The sequence below is a fragment of the Sciurus carolinensis genome, chromosome 4 (genome assembly GCF_902686445.1).
Source record: "Sciurus carolinensis chromosome 4, mSciCar1.2, whole genome shotgun sequence".
Classification (NCBI taxonomy): domain Eukaryota; kingdom Metazoa; phylum Chordata; class Mammalia; order Rodentia; family Sciuridae; genus Sciurus; species Sciurus carolinensis.
In genome coordinates this window covers 138,213,197-138,237,608 of record NC_062216.1, presented here as the reverse complement: position 1 = coordinate 138,237,608, position 24,412 = coordinate 138,213,197, and the positions used below count along the sequence as shown (strand labels likewise).

Sequence of the window (24,412 nt, the reverse complement as noted above, 5' to 3'; positions counted from 1 at the left end):
ACAGTTCTTGTGTGTTAGCTACCACGTCAACACTATGGAAAGTTATAAAGAGTTTATTGTAAAAAATGATTTTATTATGAATAAATACAATCTGTAAATAGAAATGAAGACCTTTAGCAAGTGTTGTGTGAGTAGGGAAAATACATTATAAAATAGTATAGTCAGCATTTTTTAAAACAGTAGAGTTCATCTAAAGTAATAATACTTAATAAATACATACAAGAAAACTTCTTGAGGAAGAAATAGTGTTTTGATAATTTCAGTAAATGCTGGTAAATCTGTATTAGGCACACATCAAGAACCCTCACTTGATTAAAATTCCCTTTGATTATAAACATATTTTGTTAATAAGGCATTGAGAATATAGAAAACGAGTTTTGTGAAAAAAAATTCCACCTTAAACAATGTGATTAAGCAATATTAAATGTGTTCATTTTAAGTTATAACTTCTTAAGTTTTTGTCCAAATTCATTGTGAGTCCCTAACAGACTGAAATTGCATATATATCCTTATCTTGTTTGATCTTTGATTCCTTTTATAATGAAGCACAACATAAGTTTAATGTTCTAGAGAACATATATTCAGAGTAAATTAGGCAAAAATTTGAAAAGGAAATAATGTTAATTAAATATAAGCCAAACTGCTTTTTTTACCAATTCGATAAAATTTATAAGATCAAAAATTTATCATTAACTCCCTAAAAGAAATATTCTTACCATCTGGAGGAGTGAATATGGAAAGATTTGACTTGGGTCCAACCCCTGCACTGGTTTCAGCAGCAACATAAACATCATACAGTGTAAATGGTGTTAGGTTAGTGAATGCAAATTTAAGGTCTTTTGTGCTATTATCCAAAATCTGACCTGCAAAAAAGCAGAAGATGCCTATGGATCATTTTTTTATCAAGTATGTAATCATTCTCATTTTTACATACAGAGCCAAGAATGACCAAAGTGTTAACCTATATACTAACATTTGTTATTATAATATTAAAAGTGAATATATTTTAAATATTTGGCTTTGATTCTACTTTAACTAAAACAATAGAAAGAACACGAAAATCATCCAGTGTTTAAAATTGCTTTCAAGTCATAAAATCTGTTCAATTACCATGTTATTTTGGACCTATTTAAGACAAACACCAGATTTTATCAATATAAAAATAGCGACAGCATTTTATACTCAGTTTATTCAATGACTGCTAAATATCTCATTTTCTGTAAGATGATATATTTTGAAAATATTTCTAGCTTACCTTCTGAAAAAATTTCCTGGAATAGTCTATCAGCAAAACTCCTTAAATCCTCAACATTACCTCTGATTATTTCCTTCACCTTTTGTTCTAATTGAAACCTGGTTGTTCTCTAAGAACACTTGCTTCTGTTCCCTCCAGTCACCCACAAAGAGTGGCAGTCTGTTTTTTCCCCTACAGCTCACATGATTAGCCTTCAGGTGTGAGAGATGTTCTACCAGTTCCTTACTGCCCGACCTGGGACCACCCCTGCCACCTCCTTATTATACCCCACAGCTTTAAACCTCACATAATCAATGACATCTCTGAGTCCTCCTCATCTTATTCTAAGTAGTTTAGCTCTTGATTCAGTGCTACCATTTTAATTTGTGGTGACTTTAATATCCTGAAAGATGATCACTAAATCATGCTGACTTTCCCATAATCTATTTCTCCATCCTATCTCAGCTACTTCTTCTAGCCATAAATTAGCACCACTACCAATAACCACAAATCATCCATTATCTCAATTTCATGCAACTGATTCTGACCACTTTTCCCTACCTACTAGAACCTGAACCAACAATTCTCTAAGTCCACTGGAATTTCCACTTCAATCCATTGATCTTACTACTTATTTTATTTGTTTTTCATTTTGTTTAGTCTATCATCATTTGATGCTTTATCTAGCCTGGATGTCATTGTCAAATGAAATAACTACCTTATAGAAACACTCAATTTCCTTAAACTTCTCTTGTTGAAGGTAACTGATGAAAAATACAATACCATTTCAACTGACCCTATATTGTTATCTTGATCCAATTCCTGGAATCCAAATGGACTCTATTCCATTTGACCAAAGGCCCTACCTTCTGCCTATGCAATCACTGTTCCAGTAATTCTCATCTTTCCTATTATTTTTTTTTTCTTTTCAGCAAACAAACATGCTTCATTTGTTCCTAATAAAAAGAAATCTGTTGACTCTAATGGCTCCTACTCCTAATTCCACCTCCATTTGTGACTTCACTCTGCAGCCAAACTCAAAAGTGTTCTATATCTACTTTTCAATGATCTTCTCTCATTCTTTCTGAAACCATTTCATTTACCCTACATACTCCACCATAATTGCCCTTGCCAAGATCAGTAGTGATTCCATGTTGTTAACTTCCACAGTTGCTAAGTGCATCTTAAAATATCAGCCAGTCTCACAGAAGAAAGTTTCCCTTGGTGAAGTTGTGAAAAATAATATCAGATAGGAAAAATGTATCCAGGTATAAAGAGAACTATCATTTTTTTAAGGAACTGCACATATTTCACAATTTTAGAAACATAAGTTACTTCAGGATGAGAAATAAAGGTTACTCAGGTGCTTCATATCATAAAAATTTCAAAATGGAATGATTTGGAAATTTGTATCTTTTTTGATTCTTCCAAATAATGAAAATATGTGGGTTTGTGTTATTTCATCATTGTTTGAAGGAAACTTCTTTCACAGAACAAAAGGTTCTCAGATTAAGAAAAAATTTTAGTTTCCTTAATTTACTTCCCATAGTACAATATTTGAACCCCCTAAATTACTTCTAAGAAGGGATGAAGTCTTGTTTGTTTTCAATGGAAATCACCTTATAGTTTCCCACATTTTTATTTTTAACAGACTTCATTGTCAGAAAGGTTTTAGGTTCACAGGAAAGTTGAGCTGAGGGTACAGAGAATCCCCATATAATTTTCAAAGCACTCATTATTAGAAACAGATTCCTTATCCTAAGTAGAAATTTGATTTAATATAATCTAAGCCCATTGTTCTTCAAGAATATAAGTCATGGGTTGGGGATATAACTCAGTTGGTAGAGTGCTTGCCTTGCAAGCATAAGGTCCTGGGTTCGATCCCCAGCACCACAAAAAAAAAAAAAAAAAAAAAAAGAATATAAGTCACAATCTTCTTGTTCAAATACTTGAAGGAACATAACTCCTCCGATGCTTCTTTTCTTGGGGAGTGGTCTCTGGTTCCTTTACCTCCACATGAATAGTGTATTGATACCTTTAGACTCACTTATGGTTTTAAGTAAAAAAGTCCAAAGAATCTCCCCTTCCTTGTTATATTTTTATATTTGTCTCAGGTTTAAGGTTTTTAAAAGTTTGATACTAGTAATACATTTTACAATCTTACTCCAAAATGTAAAAACTAAGACTTACCTGATGGCCCATATAATTCAACTCTATAACTAAACTTTCCTGTTACTACACTTGGTGGGTCCCATGAAATTGAAAAGGACTTTTCTGTGACATTGCCCGCTATACAGTTTTGTGGTGGTCCTTCAGGCACTAAAATAATTATGGAAAAAAATGAACATAATACATATTTAAAATAAAGGAATATCCTATTAAATACACACAGTAAAACATAAAATCAAGGAAAAAATTCACACTAAAAGCAAAGTGCTTTTTAACACATAGGAAAAATAGAATATAATTAAAGAATTTTAATAAGACTTACTGAATCATCAGACTAACTTCTGATATACGATTACTAATTTTATTATTATATGTGATTTCACATGTAATTTCATTCTTATATTCACTATAACATATTCATGGTAAATGCTACATTGTCCTTAAATGTATATACATGTGTATATATCCTATTCTACAACATCTGAATATCTGCTGATGAACATCTTTCTGTTGGACTCATAGGCAAAAGGGTCAAGAAAATAACCCTCACAATTTATTGACAATGATCTTTACATTTTTGTACCAATATCTGTCTTTTGTTCTGAGAGGAAATTTATAAGCTAGAGTTACAAGATTCAACTATAATACTAGTTACCTACAAAAGTAATAATGATATTTTAAAATACCTTATTTTTCACAGATGTTTCTGCATCTTATTCTCTTTTAATTTAAATGAAACAAGTGTTTATTCAAAACAAAATTCTTGTTTACCAAATTTTATTTATGTGACACTAATGATTTTTTTTATTTTAAAACAAGTAATAAGTACAGAAGGAAGAAAAGGTTTGATTCAAAGATGATTATTAAAATTAAGAAAAAGTAATTTCAAACTTATATATAATGGAAAATAATAGTAACTGACAGCAATATCACTAGAAAAAATAGTAATTTTTTGTGAAATTATACTGCTAATAATTTCCGTATCCACAAAAATTAACAATCATAACTGAATCCTGTTAATATATTATGATATACATAATATATCAGTTATCTATTATGTACATGATATATAACTATATGTATTATATATATCAATGTTATGATGATGTATGAGTATCAATATAAACCTCAAATCATATCAAGCATCTACAAATGTAGACAACATGTATGCTCATGTGTAGATAATATGGTACTACATCAGTATCCATATAAACTTATATAAATACATTTAAGATATAAATACCCATACCTAAGAAATGTGTCCTCTTAGAATTTATTCAATTCTAACACCATTATTTAATCCTAACATCACAATCATACTGAAATTGTTGTTTCTGTCTCCATTTTTCAGATGAGGAAACTGTACTGCAGAAAGGATATAAGTAGGCATGTATTTGAGCCTCAGCTTTTATTCGATACTAAATGGCAATCACATGCTAGCTCTGCTATTGCAGGTATTACCTCTACATTGGATAATACCTATAACAGATTAAAGATGATTTAGAAAGGCAAAGTTGATTGTGAAAAAAATTTCTGAGGTCATAGAATGATAAATGCTGACCACTGGATCTTAGTTAGTAGCTGAGGAATCATTTATTTCCAATTTTTTTCTACATACTTAGTTTAGTACCATAATATAAAAGAATAACAAAATTTTTAGGCACTCCAGATGGGATGTCTATTATCTATTATCAAAGGGAAAACAGTTACAGAAAGGTAAGGAAGGTTAACAAAATAATGTAAATGGAAAAAATGAAAGATTATTTTATAAATAATTTAAATATTTTTTTCTAACCAAATGAAATCATACCTGATTCTGGTGTTCTGACAATGGTACTATCAATATAACCTGCTTCAGTTGTAACAGCTGAAACTTCGAAAAGATAGGTTGTATACGGTCTCAAATGTGTCACTACAAAACTGATAGGCTCTTTCCACACAGAGCTGATCCTACTCCGCGACAAGGAGCTCCATGTATATGTGGTACGTGATGGAGGCGTGATTCTACCAAGGGTTGGAGAAGGGCTGGATGTACTCCACAGAAAAGAGTCACTATTTTCCTGGTGAATAAGATGAACACCAACAAGAAAATAATGTGATATCACTTGGTAAACACAAAAAATATCACTCCCATCTTTTTCCTTTATATTACTACAAATACTGCTTTTCAATGTATGCATTTGTGTGTGTGTGTGTGTGTGTGTGTGTGTGTGTGTGTAAGACATTAGATTATATATGGGAAAATCTGTTATATGGTAATTATATCCACTTATGTCTACAATTTTAGAGCATATTATATGTATTATATTCTTTATACTATAATCTTTCTTATGAGTAGGATTTAAAGTGGTTTAAAATAAAGGTAAAACTATAACAGAAACAGTAGAAATGTTTAAAATTCATGTTAACAGTACAAAAGCCAAAACACTAAAGTAAAATTTTAAGTATAAGCTGCTTAATAATTATCATTTTTTAATCATAAGTCCTCAAGATATAACACCAGTAAAACATGTTTAGTGTGACCATATGTGCATAGGTATATGTGTGTATATAAATATATCCTAATTTGAAAAAAAGATTTTGGGATTTCTACAAACTATTTAAAGCAAAAACAGTTTTGTTAAAATGTTTCTCCATCAGTAATACTTCAGTAATCACTGAAATGATTTTAGGAAAAGCATTATACTTTTCGAGGTTTCCTATTGATGATTAGAACCACAACAAATTCTTTTGTTTTGTTTTGTGTGGTACTGGGGATTGAACCCAGGGTTTTGTGAATGGTAGGCAAGTGTTCTACCACTAAGCTACACCCCCAGACCTAAAAACAAATTTCTTTCCCCAAGGTATACACTACAAAAACTAAATCTACCTCTGCCAATTAAACCTTGCAAATTAAATCTTCCACATGTACTCTTCCCTCCTGACATGCAAATATACCATTTCTTCAGTTCTGTCTTACACATTTTCAGCTCAGGGAGTTAAAATGTGTGTCTAGTAGTATGAGTAATAAAGTAACAATAAGTATTTTGGTGAAATATACAGTATCCAAATGCTGAACGCTTGAAAACAGACATTCACCTAAAAACTTCTGAGACACAGAAAGTGTTCCAAAATGCTTACATTACATTCTGGGAGTTTCCCAGTCAAGATGTCCTCTACTCTGACAGAGACGTCTTTCACTACCATCCCACTCCTGGCATGTTTGACACTAATCTTGAAGCTGGTAATTCTGCCATTTGGTTGCCGAGGTAAATACCAAATCAGGTTTACAGCTGAGTAGTTGAAGGCCTCAACTGTGAGATTGACCACCTTTCCTGGTGCTGGGGGAATGAGAGGAATTGAAGAAAGGGAAAATATCCTGTTACAAAATTTAGAATGGCATTTATATACCTTTGGGATGTTCAATTTCCTTGTATTATGAAATTAAATATAAAAACAAATTGGATAGTCTACTTACATGTAACTTCTAAAATTTTTAATTTGCCTTAGCCCAAAATTTTTTTAAAAATCCACTTACTTCAGTATTATTGGACTAATACATGCATTGGCAAAATAGTTTAAACAAATATGATATAATATTCAATCCATAATTGTTTGTGAATATACAAACAAGTCAGAAAAAATTTCTCCCTTAAATATTTTGGGGGGCTGGGGAAATAGCTCAGTCAGTACAGTGCTTGCCTTGTAAGCACAAGGCCCTGAGTTTGATCCCCAGCACCCAATAAATAAATAAATAAATAAATATTTTGGAATTACATATATTAATTAGATGTTGAATAAAGTGGCAAACTGAAACAATTACTCAAACATTTGCACCAGAAAAACACCCATCTGGACTGTTTATTAATATGTAGTACCTAACATCAAGTAGATACCCAACCAATAGGTTGTGACTATTGTTGAGTTTTATACACCCTCAAAATTGACTTTCTTTAGAATTTTGTCATAGTTTGCATTTAATCATTAATTATAATACAAATCTGAATACTATTTTAGTTGGAATGAGAACAATATGAAGCAAAAATTAAGGAAAATGATTTCCATTAAATTAATGGTAAGATATATAAAACTGGGAGAGTAAATAATCAAGATCTTTCAGAACATAGAACAAATATAAGTCACTTTGCAAAGAAACCAAAATCAAACCTTAGAGGTAAAACAGTATGTCATGGTAAAGGGTGTCCAGTATCATGATGCCAAATAAGAGTTTAGGTTTGCAGTCTAGTGAAGAACACCAGGAAATGACTTGTAAACGAAAGTCACATAAATCATATGTGGTGTACTGGGAAGCAGGGCCTTATATGAACTAAATGTTAGTCAGTAGGAGGGAAGAAACTTGAAGACAGCTTCACTTTAGTGGAAAAAATAAAATACAAAAATTATTGGGAGTAATTACTAATGGATGAAATAATGGATGCAAATTTTTTTCCAAGAGGAATTGATAAAATGGGATCAAAGCTTAAGATGTGTAATGACAATATGGTAATTCCCTGATACTAAAGATTTCACATTAGAATTTCTCTGGAGTAGGTAAAAGATAATAGAACAAAAAGAAAAAGTTGTTAAATATATGATGCTGTGAAATTGCAAAATTAAAATTTTTATCATGAATAGTAATCATCTTTAATATTTTTCTTATTTATATAATCTGTCCATATAAGTATTCCTGAAATATTTATAGATCAATAACAAATTATATGTGAGCTGACAAATAGGCCTTAGCAACAGTCATAAAGAACTAATCAAATGCAGACAGATTTGGAGTTTATAATTACATCTTTATCAAATTCCAAAGCAAGATTTCCAAAAGAGTGAATTGTAAGCATTAAACAGATAGACATCAATTAAATCTGCAAAGCAAAATCTACTGAAGTAAGGTATTCATATTAACTTGTTTTGTTTTTGCCTCAGTAAGACATATCTGGTGTATTTTCCTTTGTGATTTCATGGTGTTTAAAGATTCATTCCAACTCTTTTCTACAGTTGGCAGCTCTTTCCCTATTTTAAATATTCTAGTTCCTACTTCTCAATTTTATGCATCAGAATCACATTACTTCTTGATTATTTATGGAGTGAATTTATTCATATTTATCCAATTAAAAATTTAATACTGAATTACCAAAGAGTTCTGTTTATATAGACTTCTCACCTGTCAGACAGGTGCCTTAGCACACACCTGAAGCATATGTATGGACTGCAGACATACATACATACACAAGCATGTAAAAGTATCTCCAACTTTCAAAGTGTAATATGTACAAAACATGTCTTTTGAGTCATTAAGAACTTTAAAAATCTAACAGAAAGAGTTTCAAGGGTTTTTTTTTTTTTTGCATTTCTACTTAGATAACAAAGTGCAAAGTACTATTTTTAATATTTTTAAATCTAAAAGAAATTGTGCATTTACCTGAAATAATATTTCATGGGATATTAAATGTTGAGTTTTTTTAGCTTGTGAATGGAATAGTATCAATTCAGTATAGGATCACTGGTTAATCTGTACTTTCCTCATAGAAAGACAAATGACTTCTAATTTAACAATAATAAATGCAGTTTATCCCATAGGAATCTTCCTCAAATTTGGGTTTAATTGAGCATAAGTAATAAAAACAGAAACTTGCAAGAAAAATATTGGCAATTGCTAATTTAATTGAACATCTTCAACTTAAAAAAAAAGGAAAAGCAGTCAAGAAATACTATGTAATTGATCTAAAAATAAGCAGCAGGTTGGAAAAGAGACTCTTATTCCAGCATTATTTTTACCACATCCTAGAGTTCCTCTACTTTCTCCCAATCATCATTTTCCAAGAGAGTTAACATCTCTTGAAATTAGGCTGGTTAATGGATGTATGAAATATACAGGAATTAAACTCTGTCAAATTGAAGTTATAATCTGTATGTCCCATCTTCTGCCAGGAACCAAGTCAAGATCAAGATTAAAAAAATAAAACTAATTTTTATATCTTTCAAAAATCTTTCCAATTATTTCCCCTAAAACTGAAAACAGATTTTTTTTCTTTTATATCCTACTGCATACTTAATTTTTAAATAATACTTTTAAACATAAAAACTGGGTAATTAGCAATGAGGGGAAGATTCAGGATATTTTTCCATGACAGTGCTGACAGGAATTGCTGAGATCAAATGTGTACTGTGAGAGCAGAGTCAAGCATGACAAGAGTCTTCCATTCAGTCACTGGAAAAATGGAGGGGTCTTGAGCTGGTTTGGTAATTACTGCATGTCATGGAATGATATGATAACCATTAAAATCCATATTTCCAAAAATCTAATGTCACAAAATGCTTATAATTTGATATTTAGAGGAAAAGACAGGATATAAACTTATATAACTTGCACAAACTAATTTCCATTAATGTATAGTCATATTGACATATATACTCATGGGAAGAAAAAAGATCTGCCAGAAATATACTAGAATAGTAATAGGGCTATTTCTAGATCAGAGGACTATGGATAATTTTCATTGTGAGCTTTTATTCTTAATTTTAAAAATTTTCCAAGATAACACTTAATTGACCTTTAAAATCAGAACAATATGTATTTAGTGACTGAATTAACTATCATGAGCAACTAAAAGTAATTGAGTAGCCATACTGTTTGAGAATTGCATACATTTGAGCATCAGATTTTGTCTATATCCCATTTACTTTAAATGACTAAAACTCATGACTCAATTAGTTTAGAATAAATAATTTAGGAAAATTACCACTTTCTGCAGTCTGGAAAAGAAAGGGATCGCTAAATACTCCAATGCCAGCACTGTTTTCAGCAGCAACCTAAAACAGACCAAAAGGATTAGGTTCAAATTTTTGCTCTCCAATTAATCATAATCAGAAATAATAAAACTTAGATTTGTCCATAATGGAAAAATGCCCAAATGCTCTTTCCTTTAACTCTTAGAATACTCCCCCAAGATGAAGGCAAATACTGAGCTATCCACATAGTCAAAATAGGAGGCATCATTGTCAACATTTTATAGATGAGGACACTGTCGAGAGGGGTCAATAACTTGCCCTTGGTGACAAAAGTATAAACGATAGAACAAGAACTGAGTGAAATATGTATTTTTTCCATAACTCCATCTTCACCCACTACATACGCTATACACAAGAAACTAGGATTATTTCTGTAACAAATTTAAGAGACCATGTATACCATAATCAAGTTTAGAGTTTACACTCTACTAGGCAAATAAATACTGATGAAAACTATTTGTTTAACAAGTACTTAATAAGTATGTTTGATTAATAATTTATACTAAATATCCTAAATTTAAAAGGTGTACAAATTGGGCTGGGGTTGTGACTCAGTGGTAGAGCACTTGCCTAGCACATGTGAGGCCCTGGGTTCAATCCTCAGTTCCACATAAAAAATAAATAAATAAATAAATAAAAGGTTAAATTAATTTTTAAAAAAGGTGTACAAATTATTTTTAATGAATAATAGTTAAATAGACTTGAACAATGCAGTCAAATAGACAGTAGTAGACTTGAATAATATAGTCACATAATGCAATCAATAGTAGGCAGAAGAAAATGTCATAAATGAAAATACAACTCAAGTTTTTGCAAAATGTCATCATTGCAACAAGACGACCTTGGTTTAATTGCAGCTCTACCAAGTCCCAGATGAGTAATATTGGTCAGTTTACTTAACTATTCAAAGGTACATTGTTCTCATTCTTAAATTGGAATAATAAGGTACCTATGTCATAAGAACGTTCTAAGTCTAAGTGAAATAACATATGTAAAATACTTAACAGGGTTTCCCCACAGCGTTACTTATACTGAAGCTATCGAATGTACCATGCCAAATACCTTTGGAATTCTGCAATGGCTAACATTTATTTGAACAGAGTAAATGTCACAATGATGATTTATAAAGTGAGAGATGAAACAGACAGTAGGGGCTGCCCTATAGACCTGAAATAAGAGAATTCAAAGGAATAAAAATCCAACCTCCATAAAAATAGATCTAAGCAGAACTAAGTAAAATCGCCTTCCTCTCAACAATAGTTACTTATCTCACACTAAATATTTATTACACCCAGTGGCATGTTTTAAAATATAAGTTAACCTGAATATGTGCATGTTCCAAGAAAATATCTACATAATGTAATTTTCTGATGTAAAAAAGATTGCCTATTCTTTAACCTATGCTTCTGTGTGAAACAGCCATAACAAATTTTTTATTTTGACTTCTGTATAAATAAAAGTTTATTTATTTATTTTCTCAATGGGAAAATCCTACTACGGGTATATGCTCTCCAGTTCAGTCTTCTTAATTCCAGAAATAGACGTAGTTCTAGGAAGGAAAACTTTCTGGCAAAGTCTTTCCCATCATTTCTTCCCATCTAGGATGGGCATCTCAGTTATGTGTGATCACTTACTTAGACAGCTTTCACAGATTTTCCTTTCTGTATTCAATTATCTTTAAGGCTCAAAGAACATATGGATGTTATGTTTAAATTTAGGAAGAAGCCAGAAGATATATTTATTCTTCATTATCCCTTGGAAATGTCGTAGATATTTCTTAATTGCAAACATTGTCATATGACCTTACTAATTTGGACTACTTTTTATGCTCTTTTTTATTTAGTATTCAATTAAGACACTGTTAAATTGCACTTAGTTAACATTGTAAAAAACTGAAAATTTCCATAACTACAAAAGACAGAGTAAATGCTCAATAAATATGTGTTGAGTGGAGCTGAATTGAATTTATTATTTTTAGTAAAATTGGCTCTTTAGAAGTTTTTAAACCATTATCCAAAATTTCAATAATAGATATACAAATTCAAAAGGGTAAGGAGAAAAATAACAGAACTAACTTTAAGTTTAATCAAAAACTACTATATTTTCAGACTAGCTCAGGGACAGAGTGCTTGCCTAACATGCATGAGGCCCTGGGTTCAAACTCCAGAACTACAAAAAAAAAAAAAAAAAAGAGAGAGAGAGAGAGAGAAAGAATATTGTCATTTGTAAAGGCTGAATTGCTTAAATTAAACTTAATTTATTTTCCATAAAAGGCACTGAACGAAAGCTTTTTAAAACAGATAATGTATATAAATGTACATATAAACTGAAATGGAAAGAGATTACAATATTAGACCAAGTTTTAAAATCTCAGGTGGGTGTTGAGCTGTTGACTCAGTCTGCCATTGTTCAGTCACTGCATTCAGATGTAAGGTTTGACCAGGTAGAAAAAAGCCTCCTTTATTTTTAAAATGAACAAAATATTAAGTAGTTATTTATAAAAATAATTACCTTAATTTCATATGTTGTTCCAGGATTAAGGTTAGTAAGAAGAACTTCCAGACTGTCTGGTTTTGTCCTGACTTGTGTGTACACCGTTTGCATCCACGGGCATACCTCCTTATATTTAACGATGTAAGATATAATCCTTCCATTCGGGTTAGGTGGAGTGTTCCAAGAAAGAAGAATCCCAGCAGATCCAACTCTCTCCCCAGCTAGGAAGACTGGAGGCCCTGGTTCTATTTTTTTAAAAATTTTATTTTGTTAAAAGTTCAAACAAGTATTCTATTTCCACCCAAAAAAAAAGAAAAGTATTTACAAATGTAAACTACCAAAGATCCCAAAGGTTAATATGCATTTATATTCCCTGGAACTCTGCTACAAAAATAAATAAATAAGTAAATAAATACTAAAAGCTTTGGGGAATACCAAAAACATTCCTTTATAAGAATGCAAAAAATGGAATGCTACTAAATACTACATGCCAAATACACCTTTGATGCCAAATCATTTTTAAAAGAAACTTACTAGATGCAAGGCTTAAGCACAAGAACCAAGCAAACAAGAAAAAGTCTTACAAACCAAATAATCCTTCCTGAGCAAGAGTACTAAGCTTATTTTCATGGCTCTGTATTATTTAAATGTTACCATTAACAGTCTCTGATCCATTTCACAAACAGGTATAGAGTAATTATCTTTGCTCTTTGAAAGTAAAGGAAGCTAAAGAACCAGAAGAAAGCAGGTTAACAGATCACTTTCTTAAGTTTCCATTTTGCTTTAATTATTCTAAACTGTTTGCACGCATATAACACTCAAACTACCAATATAAGTTTATCCCTGCAATTGAGTTAGACTGACTCCAAATATTTCATTAAAAAGTGATTTTAAAACATATACTCACTTGTAACATTCGTCACTGTCCTACTAACAGGTGAGCTATATGTTGTAGCAGAAATAGAAGAGATGGTTGTGTCATACCTCGTATCAGGAACAGCATTGGAAATATCAACCTAGAATACCAAAACCAAATAATTATATTAAAATTATTCCTGAAAAGCAAGCTAAAATAATAAATCTATTATACCAAAAAGTTAACACTTCACCATATAACTCTGCACTGCTTAAAATATCTCAAAACTTCCATATTATTATAAAATATAAATTTGTTATGTCATGTAACTATTTACCAAATAACATAAAAAACAAATTTCCAGAGCATACTGAATCATCAAAGCCTAAATCAGTATTTCTATCTATCCCAGTTCATTGTTTCAAGGAACAACTATTTAAGAGTCTTTTAAAAATCTACAACCTGTGGCTCATTCCTTGCTTTTAAGAGTGTATATAAAATACCTGTGTCTCTGAAGTTCCAATAAAAAATAAAAGAAAAATGATAAGAAAATCCATCATTATTACATTTTTTCAGGCGGTACAATCACATTGATGGCTCTAGAGAGAAATGTTGCCTGCATTAATGATTTAAAGACAGATCCTCCTGGCAAGTACACAATTAATGAGCCTGGATTACTCAATAGCTCTGCCCTTTCTTTGTTAAACTATTCATGAACTCTTGGATGGCTGGCTGTAGGTTCAGGGTAAACTTGAAAAAAAAAAAAAAAGAAAGCATAGCTGTTGCTAAGGTAACAATCAACCAATGCTGAAACTTACACTCATCAATTCAACATCAATGTTTTTGTCTTCATCTTATGCTTTTAAAAACACTCCAAGGAGTAAGTTTTCATGGTGGATGAATTTCATAAAGAACTTTCCTACTATGACCAAATATAAACATAAACAGACTGGCCAAATACAATAATGAAAACTATACCTGATATTCTCCACCTCCAAGATCTTTGATAGTAACAAAGCCACTGTCAGGAACAAGATCCACATGATACCTATCCACATAGCCGGAGGGTCGGCTCCAGCACAGAGAAAAGTACCATGCAGAAGAATTGAAGGCTTTAAGTTTCTCAGGATTTTCTAGTTCTGATACTGAAAAATAGTGGTTTAAAATAGAGTTATTCTAAAGTTTCAAAAAAAATGAAAATCAATAGTCTGAGGCTTGGATTCCAAAATAATCAAATGTTAGAAAGCAGTACATCCTTTAAATGATCTCTTTGTGTATCTCTAACAACACCTAGTTTCTAAGTGTAATGATGAGAAATAATATATCAGTTTATGTATCTATTCCTAGGATATGCCTTACTTGTTAAAATCTGTTGACCATTTTTGAATATTTATTCTCTAATTGAAAAATTGAATAATTTTAAGACAAAGTAAATGCAAATTATTCATCCAATTAACTGGATATTTACCAAACAGAAGATAGTTGGAAAATAATGGCCAAAATTCACAAAATTTTTCAAAGGTAAGCATTTCTGATAAACATTTGACTAGGAAAAGGCTAATTTTCATATTGGAAATTAAATACAACAGTTTTTAAATGATAAATACCAATTGTTCTCAACCTAACTATTTCTACCTTTGCCTCTACTGTTTTTCAAAATTTTGTTTATGCTGCCTGTACCTCCTTAAAGGGAGTTTTCCACATAAAGTTCCTCTGATTGGTTTCAAATGAGTCAGGTTTGCACTCTGCCTTATCTTTAGTACAGAGAGACTATGAAGCCAAGCATGTGAAAACATGCCTGATACAGACCCAATCTAACAGCAAAAGAAAGAAGTATGGAATTAATCATTGAACTCCACTTATTTTAAAACTCCACTACAAGAGATTTGGCAATGGATATAATCGAAAAAAAATGTGTATTTCCTAAACAAAATTGATAGGGCACATTATAAAAACAAATTAACATAATCAGCCAATTTCTTGGTATTTTGGAGGGAATATTTTGAAATGTTTTATTTTCTTTGATAAGTTCACCTAATGCTTATAACATATATTCTCCTTAGTACCTAAATCTGATACCAATTGTTTACTGTTCACTCCAACGTTCTCAAAGATAAAGACATTCTCTTGGCACCATCCCCAGATTTTCCATGTAGTAGGTACTGCAAGTTTTCTGGTAACTCTTTAGGAACATTGTAAACCCAAAATAAAAGATCAGAGGGATATCCAGTTAGTTCCTTTTTTGTGCATAGCTATTGATTTTTCTTTCTAGATAATTCTGCACACAAACGTATGTCCTCTGCATTCTCAAGTCTAAGAGAAAAGAGCTTGATTCTCCTTACCAGCCTACACTGAAATAGATAAAATCTACCGTGACTGACCAGTCCAATCAACTACTGCTCCCAGGGACTGATTTACGTGAAGGTTAACATTTTTTCATGAATCCCAGAAAGAAATTAAGCTTTAAACAGGAAACTATAAAATAACTGGAGGACACTTTGGAAGAAAAAAGAAGATGCAAGAAGTGAAAGTCTGGTTACTGAGATGGTAGTGATATGGGATGTGGTTTCCTAGGCTGTGGTTTAAGATTACAGTGAAGGATTCCTTGCTAGGAATGAAATGTGTCTCAACAAGAGGAAGAATATATTTGTCTGGAAATTTGCCAATCTGATTAAGATGAAAAGTCTGAAAGCTCCCCAGGATAAGTAAAGACCTTTCTAAGCACAATGGATAGAAGCACTAGAAATGGAAAAAATTTGGAATAACTGAGGAAAGTCAAACTGAGTTTCTAGGATCAAACAAAAAAGTGACACAGTTTGGTGATCATGTAGACTATGTTTAAAGATTTTTTTTTTTCCTAAATGCAATGATGGAAAGTCACTGAAAAATTTTTTAAAAATTTTTAAAAAGAAAAGCAATCTGACACATGCTTTTTGTTGTTGTTTTAAAAGATCATTTTGGAATATATGAACTGGAGAGAGACAAAAATGGCAACAAGGGGCCAATGATTTTGTGATAGTCTAGGCAGAGAGGTAGAGGAGATGGAGCAAAGTCAAAGTCATTATTGAGGAGTGCAGTTTCCTGCTTATGAATTTGAAAACTCAATTAATTGAAAGTAGACTCCAGAACACGTGATGCACTCTTCATAGAATTTAATGTCCCTAAAGGCAGGAAAAGACAGAGGAAAAATACTACTCTGAACTTAATTGTCAAGAACCAATAAAACCATATCATAAAGGGGAAATATCCAGAGTTTAAAGAGAAAAAATATCATATTCAATTCAATTAGGGCAAGGAAAAGGAATTCTACACATAGGTAATTTTGAGTTTTCTAGTAGCCATATTTAAAGAATAAAGAGAAACATGTAAAATTAATTTCAATAATAAATCTCCTTGAAATTAGTATGTCAAAAGCATTATTTCACATGTCAACATAAAATGGTTTCATGATCATTATATATTTCCTATGTATCAACACTGTGAGAAGCTTTGAACATTACATTTAAATCTTGCTGTGATTTCTATGATTATTTCTGGACATAATAAATACTACAACTGATAATGACATACTCTGCATAAAGGCATACAAAATAAAAATTATTAACCTTTAATAAGTTTGCAATGCAAACTGTGCTAACACTTTGATATCTTTGATATATTTTTATGTAACATTTACAACAGTTTCACATATAATATCTGTCATTACTATTTAAGACTGGGAAAACTGTAAAACAAAGAATTTAGGTAACTTCACCAAATCTCATGCCAACAGGTGAATGTCAGAACCAGGATTTAGACCCTGGAGTAATGTTGTCAAATTCTAGTCACTATGATAGCTGTATGATCTCTAACTTTCACAAAGTAGCTAACAGCAGCAGATCAAAGGATCCTAAATGAAGTAATTAACATTTTAGGAAGATTTAAGCACTAAATAGGATGCTCTACAACTTTCCTTTCAAGGCTAAGATTTAAGTTTAATGCACTCCATCTAAACATGTCTTGTCAGGGTAACATATATTTATCAAGTTCCTAAAGCTTCCTCAAATTTTAGAAATAGCCTAGGTATAAATGATAAAGAAAATAAACATACTCAAAGAAATCAACAATATAAAAAGTGGTTCAGGGTCTGAAAAATCAATCATGATATAGGCACTGGGCAAGAGTCCTAGATCTAGATAACCGGATTCAAATTCCGACCATATTAACAAGATTTAGACAAAAGAGTTAACCTCTCTATACTCCACTGGCCTCCTTTTTATGTGAATAGTAATAATATCAGCACATATTGTTGTGAGAATAAATGAATTAATATATGTGAAATGTTCAGAAAAGTACCTTGAACAGAATAAGAGCTTGGAAAATGTAAGCTATGGTTAATGACCATTGCTATTTCTATTATCTTCCTCTATAAATCCTGACCATCTCTTAGTAAAACCTTTATGGTACTTCTTTCATTTCTTATCTTTAGTGCCCTCCTCCTATCTATTTGGTGTTCTGCTCAAAACAGGTCCCCAAGCATTGCCCCATTAGCACCACTCTCCTCTTTAAAGTAGGTCAGTAAGATCTATTTCTGCTCCTGAGATCTTCATTAGAGAACATCTCCTCTTACACTCACCATAACCTTTTAAGTCACCCACCTAAAATCTCTCAAAACCATCACCTAAACCACACTGTATAATCAGAAGATCAAGTTCTTACTATTTCATAAAGCGTAATGTTTTTTAAGTAAAATGACCACTAGATATTTCATATCTTCTATGAAATGTTCCTGATATTGACATTAACTTGGTCAATTTTTCTTCTGACAAAATTGTGTCTCAGTGAGCAAACCCTGCCACTGGCACTGACTACTCCCTCCTTTATCCATGCACAGGTGAGAACATTTTATCATACTTTTTCCAATCTTTTATATTCAACCATATGTATCAGTGCTTACCATAGACTAATGTGATTTGCCACCTAGGGGACTTCTGACAATTTTTGAACAAAAATTCTGATTGGCACAATGGAGAGGGTCCTATTGGCATCTAGGAAGGAGAATCCAAGAATGTTTCTGTATATCTTACAATGCACAAGACATGTTTCCACAACAGAGAATCACTCAGGCAAAAATGTCAATGGTGTTAAGGTTAAGAAGTCCTGCTATAGACTAACACATCAAGAATGGGTCTAATTTTAATGTATACTTTAGACACTGAACACCTAGAAGAAAAATACATTTGACGCATGATTTATCATATGTGCTTTTTGTGGAATTAGTAAAATGTGTAGTGTCTAAACCTATGTACTATAAAAATATTTAAAAATATTAATAGAATGATTAAGAGTCAAAAGAAATGTCAGAGGTCATCTAATCTGAACTTCTCAGAAACCTGATGCCCTAAGACAGTAGGTAACTTGCCTAACAGTAATCAGCTAATAAGTGTCAAATTTAGGAGTAAAGCTAGTGTATGAATTCTAAACTCATTGCTTGCTTTGCATTCTCATATACATATCACATGTAAAAGAATAATAGTGTATGGTAGGCAGAATAATGTCTCTCCAAAGATGCCCATATACTAAACCTTGGAAACTACAAATATGTTACATGGCAAAAGGGACTCTGCAGATGGAATTAAGATTAAAAATCACAAAATGGAGATATTAACCTGGATTTTCCAGGTACAACCAGTCTAATCACACAAAATAGAAGATAGAAAAGTCAGATATGATGGGGGGAAACATAAGAGGATTTGAAGCCCAAGTGAATCTCAACCCTCCTATTGTTGGCTTTGAAGATGGAGGAAGGGGATCATGAGTCAAGGAAAAAGGCATCCCCTAGAAGCAAGGAACAACTCAGGAAATGGTGATCTCTGTCCTACAAAGCCAGCGAAATAAATTCTGCAAATGGCCAGAATGAGCAAGGAAATGGATTCTGGTGTCAAGCCTATGGAAAGGAACACAGCCTACAGATACCTTGATTTAGCCAGGGAGAACTATGTTGGATTTCTGACTCACAGAACAATGCCATAATAAATTTGCATTGGTGTAAGCCACTAATCTTTTGGTAATTTTTACAGTAGTAACAGGAAATTAAGAAAGTGTGTAACAGTCAAAAAACAAATGCCCATAGATACATTATTATCATATGCCTATGATCTGTGTGTCATCTGTCAAAACCACAGCCTTAAAAATCACTTGAGTAATTCCGATGTGTTATTACTGCAATCTTATTGTGTTTTTTGAAATATTGATAGGTTTTACAGTTTTATTCATACTTAAAAATTATTCTTTGAAATATCCCAGATATGATTTTTGTTCTCTTCACATGTAAAAACCAATAAAATCTTGCAATATTGAATTATTTTACAGTTCTACAAACACACAGCACTCACTTTCACCTCCATAACTTTGCATGGACTGTTTCCTTTCTTTGTGAATCCTCCTGCTACATACCTATATGCCCTCTTGTCAGATTAGCAAATTCCTAATCTTTTTACAGATATGAACAGCCTTAGAGAGCTTCCTCCATCCCATCATGAGTTCAGCATTCCCCAGAATGTACAACTACAGTAAATTTGAACATACTTACATTGCTTCACCTATTGATTTGACTTACACCCTATGTGTTTCCTTCCATGCTTATATTCTTTACTACTCTCTGTATATGTAAGACTATGTTTTCTCATGTGTACAGCACATATTAGAACATCAAAGACAAAGGTTTTTAGGAGAATAGATTATCCTCAAATCTACTTCTTAACTTCCACTAACTGGAAACTGAGTACAACATTAGCTACATTTATTGAGCACTAACTATGTGCTACACATTGTTTCATACAATTTATATTTTAAATATTATTTCAAAAATCCTCAGATATCCTAGTAAAGTGAATTTTACCATCAGAACTATTCAGAAGAATGTAAGTTTTCTTATTTCAAAAAATTGAAATTTTATCTTGAATAATATAATGTGCAATATAAATGTGAATTTTTTAAATTTCACAGAGCATTTTATACCTGCAACAACCCTAATATATTTGTCACATCCTTCAACATTGCCTCTTACTGTAGGTGCTATGATGTTACATATCCACCAGGAGTCCTTTGTCATCATTGCTCAAATAAAATATTCTTCTGCAAGTGTTCTGTTTGATATATAAATCTTGTAATGAGTAAAATTGGTCTCAGTTGAGATGCACATTAAATTTGTAGAGGTAGTCATAGCTTTTAAGGTTAAGCCACATGTTCTAGATAGTTCTATTGAAAAGGTAAATTATATGTAAACAGAAACTGCACATACAGATGTAAAATAAAGCAAACATGAATAATATAATTTAAACATCTATGTAGTAATCCTTGAGTTTACTTGTGTATAACATCCTACATATTCAGCTTTGCAAGTAGAGAAAGACATCATACAATGGGTTTTAATTCAAGTAGCATGATACACTCCCTAGTTTCCAAATATCTTTCCTTCATTAATCACAAATTATTCCTTTAGACTTGTGCCTTCTGAGTGCTTGTAGCCATAAGTATTCTTAAAAGACAAAATCACAGTTTTGATGGCTGAAGATAATGAGAAGAGAGAGCAAGAGCCAAGAGGAAGGCAACTCTCAAATGTGATTCTCCTCAAAGATTTTATCATTGCTATATCATGTCATTTAAAAAAATATTTTCAACTGATGCATAAAAACATACAAAATTATACATATTTATGGGGTACTGTGTGATATTTCAATACTTTTAAGCATTGTGCAACACTTAAATCAGGTCAAATGTATGTATCTCCTCAATCATTTATCATTTCTTTTTGGTAAAAACATTCAAAATTCTTTCTTCTAGCTTTTAAAAAATATATGGTACACTATGGTTATTGTTGCATTTTTAATCCACTCATCAATAGAAATAATAGTTACTTTCACTATTAGTCTTCACTGAGAGAGGACTTCACAAACTTACCCCAAAATATTATAGCAAATACTGTTATTCCGCCCACCCCAAACTATATGAAAACATTATGATTGATAAAGAATATGTAAGTTCATTATGATTGATAATGAATTTATAAGATTCAGGTAAGAAAAAACAGAAGTTCTCTGCTTATGATTCCTAGATCAGTAGAAAACAAAATATGTTTATACATTTATGGTCAATGTGTGTATACATATATGTGTGTGTGTGTGTGTGTATGTATACACACATTCCAAGTATATGCAAAATATATAATGTAAATACACATATATTCATCCATTAGGCTTCAGATTATTAAAACTTCTATGTAGATCCTCCTATATTTAGATATACAAACACTTTTCTTAAAAATTCTCCTTATTTTGAGATCTCTTAATCATATTCTTATCCATTATTATTCCTTAGTTATCAGACTTTGTTTTTACATTGTTGCAGTTATGCTGAACCATAATATGTTCAAGGGTTATAAAATGAAGACCCTATATTTCCTTACCTGTAGTCAATATTTTCATTATAGACACATTGTAATCTTGACCTCTCACTATCTTCATTTGAAACACACAGTCCACACCAGGAGTCAGATTTTTAACTTTGACTTCGTTGCCATAAAAAATCACTTTAAATAGCTTACCTTTTCTAGATGTCACAAAATAGGGTATCTAGAAAAAGAGAAAACATAAATTTTTGCTTTTTATAATTTAACAAGAATTAATTTAGCACCAACTCTGCATTATTCATATTTTCATAAATTAATACTGTAAGGTAGGAGCTGTGGTTCTTCCTACACTAAACTGAGGCTAGTTTAGGCTGGATAACTCAGTGAAGTTCATGTGGTAATAGCACAACAGACTGACTTATAAGTGTGAACATGAGTCTCACTCTTTTAAATTTCATGCATAATGTATATATTTATACATACATATACAAAAGCACATATACAGTATTTGTACTATTATGGAAATATATACACATTTTTCATGTGTGTGACAAATATGTACATATATATGCATAGTGTTAGTATTATATATGTTATAAATGTACTGATTAGATATACGACATAATGAGAGAGACTACTTCTGTTGCTCAAATAATATAAAAGCTCACTTTAGAGATACCTAACCTTTAGGGCCAGTGTCTACAACCCACTCTCCCATTTCTGTGTTAGTAGGACACTAGAGAAGAAAGTAGAAATGAACAGAGTCCCGAGTTCTTGGTCTGATGGAGAATGCCATGACTTTTTCCTGGCTGCCCAATGCATGGTAAACAAGATGCTTCTGCCCATACCTTGCATTCCCATGAAATGAGAAGAGCCCCATGTGTATCACTATCATGAATTGTACACTAGAGAAAAGAATCTTGCATTTGGACAGGTAATAGACTCAGCCCCTGTACCTGTTAAAGCAAAGAAAAACGAAATTGGAGTGAGAGAAAAGTGAAGAAAGCATAGTTGTGGAACAACGTGTACATAGACTTTTGCCCTGACAAAGATGCCCCCATCTTCCATGGCCATGAAGAGTGGTTGGACTTGAATCATTTTACCAGTGTCTAACCTACAAAGCTTGGTCTCTGTGCAAGGAAATTCCAAGAGCAACTAGCAGCAGGATATGCCAGAGGAAAGAGGCAACAGGAATTGGAAAAGATGAAGCCAATGTTGGTCTGTCATGTCAAGGAAGTAGGCAGTGGTAAAAACCACAGAGCCCTCCAAAGAATTCACAAATGTACCTCAAGAAAGGGCCAGTCTTTGGAGAACTATTAAGCACATGCCATTGAAAACCAGTCTGTGTTAGTCAGAGGCACAGTAAAAAACGAGAGAGAATTTAAAAAAGAGACACCTAGAATAGAAAAAGCACTCCAAGTGTTTGTTAAATGAATGAATGAAATGAATGATAAATGTCAAGCTCCATCCTAAAACATATTTCATCATACTATGGGTTGGATCAATAAATAATTCATCAAAATTTGAGAATCAGCATGGTCTACAGAAAATTTCAGTGCAATGATCTGATAGTTCTTATACCCTGAAGATTTTTCCTAATTCACTAAAGGCTACTTATAATAATCTTCATTCTTCATCACTTCACACTTCATGCTTGTAGTATGGGAAGAAAACTATGTCTCAATGAATAAATCATTAGCTTATAAAGTATTTGAACTGTATTATGCTTTGAAAAGCAATTGTAATAAGAATAAAACAAATTTCCTGGGAAGACATGGCTGTCACCATTTTATGGAAGAGTACTTTTGTACTGAAAGAGGATAACCATGGAATCATTGCTTATTGATTGATAAGGTGTCATTGACAGTAACCTTGCTTGCCTGACATATGGAAAGACAGAAGAAGTGAGTAGAATGCTGAGAACTTCTGGTATGTGAAATGATGGTAGGAGAAAGTATGTGCAATAGTAGAATATAATCTTAATGGAGTGCTAAGTTCAGGCACACTGTGAGTCATGTGAAGGCATTGACACAGGATAGAAGGAAAAGGATTTGTAGTGATTTAATCATAAAATTATGCAACAAAATTTTTAATTCATTTCCAAAACTACAGAGTTCTCCCTAAAATGACTATCAAGCACACTTTCCTGATAGAAACCAATTGAAGACAATGTAATTTGTGCTTTACTTCTACTTTTAAAGGATAGTATGGAGACCTGAAATGATTAATTTTAAATGAAGAGAGAAATGATCCCAATTATACAAGTGCACTTTGCTGAGCAACCAGGATACTATTGCCTAATTCATTAAAATTTAACAAATAATCTCATTGGCTGAGAAAGACTCAGATAACCATTAGTGACATAATGTGATCCATATCAACACTATGAACTCTAAAGATTAATGTGTTTCCTTAAAGTCAGTTTCACTTAATGACAGAGACATAATTACCGGCCTCTGCAAAGTATATGTTCATATAAATATAGTAAAAAGTC

The 24,412-nt window shown here is 32.0% G+C and overlaps 1 protein-coding gene across 6 annotated transcripts in view; it reads right to left on the bottom strand.

Annotated features, from left to right (window-relative positions):
• Nucleotides 1-15,132, bottom strand: part of Ptprq (protein tyrosine phosphatase receptor type Q) — a 219,088-nt gene extending 203,956 nt beyond the window's left edge. For 4 of the 6 annotated variants that reach the window (XM_047550026.1, XM_047550029.1, XM_047550028.1 and 1 more), the window contains exons 1-9: nt 14,998-15,132; nt 14,508-14,674; nt 13,581-13,689; nt 12,692-12,918; nt 10,132-10,201; nt 6,524-6,723; nt 5,214-5,463; nt 3,425-3,553; nt 717-863 (exon numbers count right to left, since the gene is read on the bottom strand). In XM_047550026.1, the coding sequence (XP_047405982.1) occupies nt 717-863; nt 3,425-3,553; nt 5,214-5,463; nt 6,524-6,723; nt 10,132-10,201; nt 12,692-12,918; nt 13,581-13,689; nt 14,508-14,674; nt 14,998-15,097 (1,399 nt within the window). In that variant the 5' untranslated portion in view covers nt 15,098-15,132. Of the gene's footprint in view, nt 1-716; nt 864-3,424; nt 3,554-5,213; nt 5,464-6,523; nt 6,724-10,131; nt 10,202-12,691; nt 12,919-13,580; nt 13,690-14,032; nt 14,176-14,507; nt 14,675-14,997 lie in introns of those variants that run through there. The other 2 variants (XM_047550031.1, XM_047550032.1) reach the window with 1 other exon arrangement.
• Nucleotides 15,133-24,412: the final 9,280 nt, after the last annotated feature.